Source organism: Nothobranchius furzeri, chromosome 1, assembly GCF_043380555.1.
Source record: "Nothobranchius furzeri strain GRZ-AD chromosome 1, NfurGRZ-RIMD1, whole genome shotgun sequence".
Classification (NCBI taxonomy): Eukaryota; Metazoa; Chordata; class Actinopteri; order Cyprinodontiformes; family Nothobranchiidae; genus Nothobranchius; species Nothobranchius furzeri.
This window is the reverse complement of record NC_091741.1, coordinates 98,921,831-98,932,444: the sequence shown is the minus strand read 5'-3', so window position 1 is coordinate 98,932,444 and position 10,614 is coordinate 98,921,831. Positions and strand designations below refer to the sequence as shown.

Genomic DNA, 10,614 nt, shown 5'->3' with positions numbered 1-10,614 from the left:
TTTTCCTCTCTCTTTCACCTCTGTCTCCGTGTCTGGTCGGAATCACAAAGCATTCAACAACAATAACAATAAAGTTTTAAGTATCAGGCGTGACATTAAAAGCAAATGCTTTGATGCTCCACCTGAGAATAAATCTGTAAGGCTTGTCACCAGCAATCAGACATCAATTCTGCTTGCTTCACAGCCAGACAGGACACGATAAATAAATAAATAAATAAATAAAAATAAATAAAAGGTTTTTTCAGAAGAAGTGCAGAGAAGCGCTCTTTGGGTAGACAGGACAAAGAGCCTTGGGAAAAAAGATAAGGGAGCAAAAAGAGAAGCGTCTGTTCTCTGCGAGTGCCGGAAAAGAAGTGAATATATATATTCAAAGAAAGAAAAGAAAAGATTATATATATATGTATATATATATATATATATATATATATATATATATATATATATATATATATATATATATATATATATATATATATACACACATCCATATACAGTGTATATATATATACATATATATATATATATATATATATATATATATATATATGTATATATATATATATATATATATATATGTATATGAATAAATATATATATATATATATATAGAGAGAGAGAGAGAGAGAGAGAGAGAGAGAGAGAGAGAGAGAGAGACAGAGAGAGAGAGAGACAGAGAGAGAGACAGAGAGAGAGATAATGTCACGTAGCATTCATGGACTCGTCTATCTTGACTCACGACAGGGAAGGCTGTTGTTGGTTTAGGGTATCCAACAGTCTAAGCTAACCGTTAGCATTAGCTACTTCAGGCCAATCCTCAACTCTGATGTGGCTCATTTCTACTTCCTGAAACTGTTCCTGAGCTCTGTTTCCCCAGAGTACGACTTACAAGGCTTCATTACTACTAGAGACCACTGCAAATGTATTGATTAAACAAGGGATCCCCATATTTAAAGAGCTCATAACAAAGTTAGATGGTTGAATTGTTTCAGAGTTCTTGAGCTGCTAATGACCTCTGACAAATAACTAGATGCTGTCAAGTGTTTAATTAGTAATTGTTCAAAAATATATCTATTTCTGTCAAGCTTTTAAACACCATTGTTGTTATTGTTTTATCTGAAGATCTGAATAAAGATGTACTGAGGGAGAGAATGCATTCATCTAGAAAACATTTAGTAATTATTTAAAGATGCAAGCCTTAATAAACTTTAGTTATTTTTATTGCACAAATAAATTAATGCATGAGAGCGCTTCAATGCAGAAACCACACAAAGACATTCTGTTTTACAGTGAGTTCAAACATTATAAATTAAAAAAACATAAATACTTATTTACACATTCAAAGTGTTTGTGTTGATATATTTTGAAAATAAATATAACAATAAATATATAAATAATGCAAAACATTGTGGACTTCATGCAGTTTAAGATGACTTTTGAATTAGCCATCTATCTATGCATCCACTAAGACACAAAAGTTACATCCATATAAACACACATCTTTAGTTTTCTTTTCCCTCTTTTGCTGTTTTTCAGTATGAAAAGCAAAGCACAGCTTGGGTCAGAAGAGTTGACTTGAAGGTGATCAGCCAGGTAGACAGTCTTCGCTAAGAGACACTCAAATCATGGAGTTCTTCAGTCTGTCATAGATCTGTTGGACTTTGATAGCAGGGACACAGCCTTCTCTCACAATGGTGATGACTCCTGAACGAAGGTTAGAAGAGCTTCAGTTAGAAACTTGACCTTAAACAGCCCCAGTAGGAAGAAATCATGGCCCCTTACCTTCATCAATCCTCAGGCAGTTGACCACAGTTGAAGCAACTACTTCATTCGAGTCACCATCACAAAGTACTCCTTGGATCTTGTGTCCCAGTCGACTGCAGCAAAAGAAGCAGTTTGAAACAGTAATTAGTGTATGGTGCTAAAAGTTTTAGAGATGTGTTGTTTGTTAGTTTGCATGAAACTTCTTTGAGGAGACTCTTACTTAATGACCATGCTGTGGTGGGTGCTGTCTGATTCTCCACTGGGATTGGATGATGTTATGGCCAGGGGTCCAGTGATGTCACATAGGTGGCAGGTCACGGTGTGGTCTGGGACACGGATCATGATGCTGTCTCTGGTACCAACACGGTCATAAGCAGGTCCAACTCCTACAGAAATGAGGTTAAAGTTCACGTAAAAACTGAATACTGATACAGAATTCTGCCACTCAACATTCAAACACTCTACACTGCTGACCTAGTCTGTAAAGCCAGTCTCCTTTGCTGACAATGCAGCTGATGCCTCCAGGATACACATTCCTCATGAACTCCCACAGCAGAGGGCTGAAAGGAGGCCTGGCTGCAACCAGCTGTTCCACACTGGAGATGCAAATGCATATAGGCTTCTCTGCAGGTCTGTCCTGCAAAAGGTCCAATTCAACAAGATGGTGACTTCATGAAAATGTATATTGCTGTTAAACAAGCCTCCTCTATCTTCTTACTTTAATGTTGTAGATTTTTTCTATCGCCTGAGGATTCTTGCAGGAAGCAGCCAGAGCGTACACAGTATCTGTGGGAATACCACACACACCCCCGTCCTCGAGAAGTCGAGATATCTTCAACAGACCGCTGGTGAGACGCGAGCTAGCCACCGGACAGGACGGCTCGTCACAAGCTTCCTGTTTCACTTTTTCCTAAAACAACACACACACACATTTTTATTAATTATTAATGCTGATTCTTAAAGGTAGGTCAATCTAAACTTCAGTCATTACCTTTATTATGGGAGGACCCATTGGGATCACTCTTTGTGAGAAGATGCAGTTCATCAGTGAAGCCAAGGTGCCATAAAAGCAAATGATGAATACCAATGCAAGCATGGCAACTGCAATACATCGTTTCTGGATGTTAGACTTTATTTGTTCTGATGAGAGTCAGAATCGTAAATACATAAAGTTTATAACAGGCGGTTTTAACTCACTTTCAAGTTGGTATGGAAGTCTATGCAGGGTGGAGAGAAGGAAGCAGACAAGAACAACCTCCATGATTGTTGTTAGAAACAACAGAACCACGTTCCTATAAGCAGCTAATAGAAGAAACAAAAGTACAAAATTATGAATGAATAAAAACTGTGATTTCCAGCGCTGAAAGCAGATACTAGACCTTACCAATCAGCATGAGGAAGGCATTAATGACCAGTAAAGCAACGCCTCCAGCTGTGAATCCATAGGCTGCCTGGACGGGGAGCTGAAGCTGAAAACCTGTAGAACAATAACTCCTGATGAGAATTTTGTTCAAATCAGTCAGAAAAATGTATTTTGCTCATACGTTATGCGGACATACCTGCAAATCGAAACCACGTCCATGTTGCCCATACAACCACGTAGATGGATGAGATGACTGATCCAAACCGGCCCTCTCCGGTGACTTGTAGCCTGCTGACATAGGTCTGAATGATGCCTCCAGAGATGAGGACCCAGGGGACAGTCAGATGAAGGAATGAAGGGTTCCCACTTGACACTTCTGAATGAAGAGCTGAAAGTGCTGCAACCCCGTTGGTGAGATAAAACAGAGCATCTGAGGCCTGGTCACTGTTGGGCAGCTCTTTTTGTTCTCCCTGTTGAGATCTTCTACACATCAGAGCTCTCTTCAGCTGCTCGGAGGAGACCGGCTGTGGTCCCACAGGGATTAGAGACTTCTCTGCGATGGTGTTTATGAGGCGTGAGAAGGTACCGTAGACTGAGACTGCAGTGAAGAGAGAGCAGGCTACACCAAAGAAGATGTAGTAACCCTGCAGGGGGATCTGGGGGATTGTTGAGACTGTGAGCAGAACAAAGAGCAAGTTGTGGATCAGCTCCAGAGTGTCCATGTTCAGGCTTCCCACACAGAGCACCAAGCCGGCCACCACAAAGAACCAGTCTCCCACCATGGCTTCCCTACCAGCAACAACTTGACTGTGCTCCACAATCAGGGCAGATGCCACAAACTCATCCCAAGCCTTGATCAGCCAATACATGGCATGAATCCCAAATTTTGTAGTGTGGTAGCTATCCTGGCGCAAATGAGCGTAGTAGCTGGAGAACAGCTGGGCGACTGAGATGATTGATACCCATGCAACTCCTAAACCAAACGATTTCATGTACCCAAAGCTGTAGAAGGCAACGATGAAGGGAGCAATAGAGTCACAGAAGAAACCCAAGGCCATGGGCTCTGCATATTTTGTGTTCTTCTTCTTCTCTTGACCAGGTTTCTGAGCACCTGTTGAGTTGGTGGTTCCTAGCAGGAGAACATTAAAGAGGGGGGTCCCAAAGCCTTTAAGAACTAGACGTTGAGTCAGCCCTTTGATGAGTAGAGCAGCTGAACCATAGATGGCAAAGATCAAAATGAGCAGCTCCAGAACCCCAGAGACCACCAGAGCCCAAGGGCCTGTCACCAGAGCTGCTGCTTCAAAGATCAAAGTGGCCGTGATGGCTCCAAAAACAAAAGGCATGATGTAGTTGACCGTGGCAGAGCAAAATGCCAGGATAAAGGACAGAAGGATATAAGGGATCAGACCAGCAATGGCTGACTCTTCTATGGACACACATAAGTGGCACTGTGTTGAGTTTTGAAGAGAAGTGTTGACCATGATGTTGGTGGTTGAACCATTGAACATGTGCTCTGACACTGGTGGTATAGTCTGATTGTTAAATAAAGCACCATAGTAGATTCTGGTCGCCCCATAGCTACCCCAAAGGGCAGAGTAGCCGATGAAGGCAGTGCCACTCAGGTGATCGTACTTTCTAAAGGAGAGCAGTCCAGCCACCAGCTGGCACAAACCACCAATCAGGATGAGATGAACACCTGGAAGAAGTGTTAGAAACTGCTGTAAGCCACCTTCACAGGTTTATATATGAATAGATATTTGTTTTTATGTCAAGAGTTTTACCTGCAAGTATGTTCTCCACTCCAACTGGTTTAATGCCGGTGTGAGCTGTGCTGAAGTTCTGTAGAAGTACAAGGAATGCGCTGATCCCATTGGATAACATTCCTAACACTCCTGGTTCTCCATAGAAACTGGCAGGAAAACCGTCTGAGGCTGCCATGGTGTTTCTGTAGACAATCCAGTCAGTACAGGTAACATATGATAAAAGTCTAAAACGGTAATCCTCAACAACAACATTTATATATGTATTTTAATATGACTGTATAATATAATATAATATAATACAATACAATACAATATAATATAATATAATATAACATAAAACGGTCCTTGCCTGTCATAAGTAGGCTGAGCCACTCTTGTCATGTAACTAATGTAAAAGTCATTTATTACGACGCTCCTCTAACAGGCTCTCTGAAGAGGAAGAATTTATTCTAAATGAAAACAATTTTATCAATAGAATAATACCCCTAACATTACTGTTATTTTCATATTGTTGAAAAACTACAAGATATTGCAATAATAGTTTTAATATTTATAAATAAACTCTTGTCAGGGAGCATCCTTTATGCAGATTTAGGTCTGATTCAATCTACAAAGCAGAGTATATAATAATCTAGCTACAGGTTTAAGGATTTTTGATGGGTGACATGCAGAAACAAAATATTTACTCCTGTCAGCAATAAAAGAAAGAACAAAGTTTTACCTGTTGAAGTTGTTCAGACTGATGGAAAGCTGAGTTGTGCTGAAGGAGGGACGAAGGTTTGCCTTAAATATGATCTGTTTGTGTAAAGGAGGAGTTACTGAGAATTCCCCACTCTGTCACACAGCAGCATACTTACAGGTGACATCACTGCCTTTCACTTTACACAAAAGTGGCTTTTCGTCCTTCTTTCTCCTTCCTCCCCCTCAAGGCTATTGATGATGGTGAACGTTACACCACAGATAATGACCCGGGTGGAAAAGCCTCATTCTGATGTGACACAGGATTGCAAAAGGAACCTGCCCTTCCTGCTCCTTTGGTGTTTCCGGTCATTGTAAGTCCTGGACTATATAAGGCAGGTGGATTTTCAGCCACAAAAGCATCAGCATCCTTCACTGCTCAGCTGCTGCATCCAAGAGAAACAAGAAACAAGATCATTGTGACAGAAAGTTGAAGTCATGTTCTCCACGCTACAGGTAAGATAACAGACATATTTATGCTTTTAGTCAGTTTTCAGACTCTAAAAGTGATGGTTTTAAGTCCTTTTCAAATAAAGAAGTCATAAAAATATCTAAAAGTAGAGGTTTGTAGTGCAGCCAAGGCAGGGAACTATAAAATAACTCCTGCTAATTGTTGAGGAGAACACTCATGCTGGGAAACACCTGTTACACCTCTACACTGGCTCTTTCAAACACAAACATTAGATTAAAGACGTGAACAAGTTAATGCAGGAACTCATCAGCCTGTAGTCATCCTGAGATGTGAAAAATAACTGAAATGCTTTGTTCTGATTTATGTTTTGTCCCAAAGAAAACCATCAGACCAGTGCGGGCTGCCAGAAGACTGCATAACACTGCAGTGGAGGGTAAACAGATATGCTGACTTTGATTAAAAATAATAATAATAATAACCTTAATTAATAACCTTTATTAATCAACTTTTATCTTTTCATTCCTGCAGTCCAGAAGCACCCAGCCCCAGAAGATACGGTCACAGCCAGTTTTGGGAAGTTCATCAGTGAAATAAAGCCTCAGCATTTGTCTCCGGTTGTGCTCTATCGCAGCAAAAGGATGGTGCTGGACAGCATCGGGGTCGGACTGATAGGGAGCAGGACAGATGTGTTTGAGCTGGCTCTTCAGTTCTGCCAGGTGAGGCAAAGTGAAAGTCTGAGTCAGGTCCAACCCAAATGTGTCCAGAACAGATGAGTGAATGTAGGGTTGTTTCTGTGTTTGTTCTTAGCACATGTATGCTCCGGATCACATCAGCTCTGTGTACGGACGCAGAGGGATCAGACTCTCCCCAACACTGGCAGCTTTTGTTAATGGAGTAGCGGTGAGAAACATACGTGGAAAACAACCATATATAAATAACCACATAAACATCAGTGGAAACATTTTGTATAAACAGCTTTTCTCAGCTGTTGGTGCAGCGTGGCTCCCAAAGACCACAGGGTTAGGATGTAGAAATAACATCAGCTGAGCTGGCCTTAAAGTTTCCCATCAAACATTTCCAAAGAAGCTACTTTCTTCCCCCTCGATGGCCTGATTTAGGAATGAAAGTCATTTTTCTTTTGAAAACACACCAGGAACAGAAAACATGTCAGTGTTCACTTCAGAAAAAAAAACATAAAGAAGTGGATCATTCAGACACGGCACAGGCAAGGTGTTCATAGCTGGGTTCTGATCTAGTTATGACCCTCACAGAAAAAGTTATTAATCTGACTCCTTTCAGCTTCAGTATGATGAGACACAAACTCTGGTTGCTTCCAGACTCATTCCATGGACTTTGACGACACGTGGCATCCAGCCACTCATCCCTCAGGAGCTGTTCTCCCAGCTTTGTTTGCTCTCAGTGACATGATGCCGGCTAACAGCAAACCAAGCGGTCTGGACTTCTTACTGGCCTTCAATGTCGGCATTGAGATCCAGGGCCGTCTGATGAGGTTCTCTAATGAAGCACGCAGCATTCCCAAGAGGTCAGTGCCTCACAGCACAAGTCAAGCTTGAACCAGAAAGTCTGGTTTTAGCACGATCTTCATGAACACGTTCGTTTAAAGACGTCCTTGTTTGACTGTGCTGATCTCAGCACTGAGGTGTAAGAGGCCGTTTTAGTGATGTCAGTGTAATGATGCTTACTGTAGGAACAGCAGGGGCTCTTGGTGTAACGTTAACAGAATTAGCACAAACCAAACCCTTCATCTGGTGGGTGTTTTAGAAACTCAGGTGACCTGAAACAAGTTAAATCAATTCATCTTGTTCTAAAGATTCAACCAATAGAAACGTTCTTAAGTGGTGATGCAGATCAGTGATTGTTTCAGTTACAACAGAATAAATGTCCTAACTGAACTGTGTGTGTGTGTGTGTGTGTGTGTGTGTGTGTGTGTGTGTGTGTGCGTGCGTGTGCGTGCGTGTGCGTGTGTGTGCGTGCGTGTGTGTGCGTGTGTGTGCGTGTGTGTGTGTGTGTGTGTGTGTGTGTGTGTGTGTGTGTGTGTGTGTGTGTGTGTGTGTGTGTGTGTGTGTGTGAACAGGTTCCATCCTCCCACTGTGGTGGGTCCTATGGGAAGTGCAGCAGCCTGTTCTCGTCTCCTGTCTCTGGATCCGTCTCAGTGCAGTCATGCCTTGGCTATAGCAGCTTCTCTAGCTGGAGCTCCAATGGCTAATGCTGCCACTCAGTCCAAGCCCCTTCACATCGGCAACGCCTCTCGTTTGGGGCTTGAAGCTGCTCTGCTGGCCTCCAGAGGCCTAGAGGCCAGTCCTCTGGTCTTGGATGCTGTTGCAGGAGTGGCGGGCTTCAGCGCCTTTTATGAAGATTATGTTCCTCAGCCTTTAGAGTCACCTGATGATGGTGGACATGTGTTCCTGTTAGAGGAGCAGGACATGGCTTTTAAGCGTTTTCCTGCCCATCTGGGGATGCACTGGGTAGCTGATGCTGCAGCTGCGGTCCATGAGCTCCTTGTGGGACATGGTCTAGGACAGGTGTCCCCACATCAGGTCCAGGACATCCTGCTCAGAGTCCCCCAGTCTAAATACATCAACAGGCCTTTTCCCGAGTCAGAGCACGAGGCACGCCACTCCTTCCAGTTTAACGCCTGCAGCGCTCTGCTGGACGGTGAGGTGACCGTGCAGTCCTTCAGCCCGCCCGCCATGAGCCGCCCAGAGCTGCACTTCCTGCTGAGCCGTGTTCGCATGGAGCATCCTGAGGACAACCCCGCCAATTTCAACCGCATGTACGGAGAAGTCCAGGTGACTCTAGTTGGAGGAGACATCCTGAAGGGCCGCTGTGACACCTTCTACGGCCACTGGCGCAACCCGCTGACAATTGAGAGCCTGAGGAAGAAGTTCAGAAGCAACGCAGAGGTGGTGCTGCCATCAGAGAAGGTGGAGCGGCTGGTGGAGGTGGTGGAGGAGCTGGACAGGCTGGATGATTGTGGAGCTCTTCTCTCACAGCTGCAGTGATCAATTACACTGAACAATAACCCAACAATCCTTCAGCATAGAAATAAGAATAATATTATTTTTATATTAATGTTCTGAAATGATCTGCTTAGTGTAGACTGGAAATGAACACATTGTCATGTTTTTCCTCTGGAGTTTACCTCAAGCTGATGTTTCCTCTATTGTTCAAGATTGTCTTTTGGTATTGAATTCTGTTTTTATCGTAACAAAATTCAGATAAAAACATGACTCATGTGTGTGAGTCATATTTATTGTTTAATGCCTGTTTTTATATTAATATTGTTAATCTATGAAAATGTGTTTCCTGCAACCTTTTCTCAAAATGTGTACATAATAAAGTGTTTTAAACATGTAAAACACATGGTCATAAAGTCACCTGTGTGTGTGTGTGTGTGTGTGTGTGTGTGTGTGTGTGTGTGTGTGTGTGTGTGTGTGTGTGTGTGTGTGTGTGTGTGTGTGTGTGTGTGTGTGTGTGTGTGTGTGGTGTCGTCGACAAGGACATGTCATTCAAATCTCACGTTAAACTGGTTTGTAGGATTTTCTTTTTTCACCTTTGGAATATTGCTAAGATTAGAAGCATCCTTTCCAGGAGTGATGCTGAAAAACTAATTCATGCATTTATTACATCAAGACTGGATTACTGTAATTCATTACTCTCAGGAAGTCCACAGAATGTAGTTAAAAGTCTTCAGCTTGTCCAAAATGCTGCAGCAGGAGTTCTGATGAGAATTGAAAAGAGATCATATCTCTCCTGTGTTAGCTTCCCTACATTGGCTGCCTGTTAAATTCAGAATAGATTTTGAGATCCTTCTTCTCACATATAAAGCTCCATCATACATCAGTGACCTGATTGTTCCATACGTTCCTAACCGAGCACGTTGCTCTCAGTATGCAGGTTTACTGGTGGTTCCCAGAATATCTAAAAATAGGATGAGAGGCAGATCTTTTAGCCATCAGGCTCCTCTCCTGTAGAACCAGCTCCCAGCTTTTGTCCGTGAGGCAGACACCTTGTCTACTTTTAAGACTAGACTTAAAACATTTTTATTTTTATAGGGCCTAGTTAATATCAATGGAAACTTCAGGGTTAATGTTACAAACCCTGATGTTGTTAGACATTGTGGTAGAGGGGTAACATACTGGTGCGGAGAAAGGGGGAGTGTAAATAAAATGTATTTTTATTAACACAGGGCTAACACAATTACTCAGTCCTTGACTGGAAAAATGTCAAAACGCAATTACACTCGGATATAACTAACGAAGGCGATGGAGAAAACTCAAAACACCTGAGACAAACGGTGTGTGTGTCAGTTCAGAATCTCCATCTGGTGGAGGCGAGTCTGAGTGCGAGATGTTGTTCGCTCCTAACTGACCGATGAGGGACTTCAGGAGGAAGACATGAGACCCTATCTATGCCGATCTACGTACCGTGCGGAGACCTCCGTGTTATATCCGGATGCCAGGTCCTCGGACCCTCCTTGATGCTGGAACTGGTGAAACAGCGTCGGCAGCACGACAAACCAGTCTATGGATCGTCTCCCGGTACAATGGCAGGTT

At 42.6% G+C, this 10,614-nt stretch overlaps 2 protein-coding genes across 2 annotated transcripts; one reads left to right on the top strand and one right to left on the bottom strand.

Moving 5' to 3' along the window:
- Nucleotides 1-2,909: 2,909 nt before the first annotated feature.
- LOC139072259 (uncharacterized) lies at nt 2,910-5,938 on the bottom strand. Its single transcript, XM_070555903.1, has 6 exons — nt 5,909-5,938; nt 5,609-5,682; nt 4,906-5,069; nt 3,321-4,820; nt 3,146-3,238; nt 2,910-3,063 (listed from the first exon to the last, which is right to left on the bottom strand). The coding sequence occupies exons 1-6, from the start codon at nt 5,936-5,938 to the stop codon at nt 2,912-2,914; spliced, it is 2,013 nt and encodes a 670-aa protein (XP_070412004.1). The 3' UTR covers nt 2,910-2,911.
- Nucleotides 5,939-7,328: 1,390 nt separating this feature from the next.
- LOC139070359 (cis-aconitate decarboxylase-like) lies at nt 7,329-9,334 on the top strand. The gene is made up of 2 exons (XM_070552469.1): nt 7,329-7,580; nt 8,133-9,334. Exons 1-2 carry the CDS (start codon nt 7,384-7,386, stop codon nt 9,058-9,060), a joined length of 1,125 nt encoding a protein of 374 aa, XP_070408570.1. The 5' UTR covers nt 7,329-7,383; the 3' UTR covers nt 9,061-9,334.
- Nucleotides 9,335-10,614: the final 1,280 nt, after the last annotated feature.

Coding starts and splice junctions, on each gene's coding strand:
- LOC139070359 (XM_070552469.1), top strand. CDS start 7,384: ATGGACTTTGACGACACGTGGCATCCAGCCACTCATCCCTCAGGAGCT. Junction 7,581..8,132: donor GCACGCAGCATTCCCAAGAG/GTCAGTGCCTCA, acceptor GTGTGTGAACAG/GTTCCATCCTCCCACTGTGG.
- LOC139072259 (XM_070555903.1), bottom strand. CDS start 5,938: ATGACCGGAAACACCAAAGGAGCAGGAAGG. Junction 5,070..5,608: donor AGTCTGAACAACTTCAACAG/GTAAAACTTTGT, acceptor GATTGTCTACAG/AAACACCATGGCAGCCTCAG. Junction 3,239..3,320: donor GACGTGGTTTCGATTTGCAG/GTATGTCCGCAT, acceptor ATTGTTCTACAG/GTTTTCAGCTTCAGCTCCCC.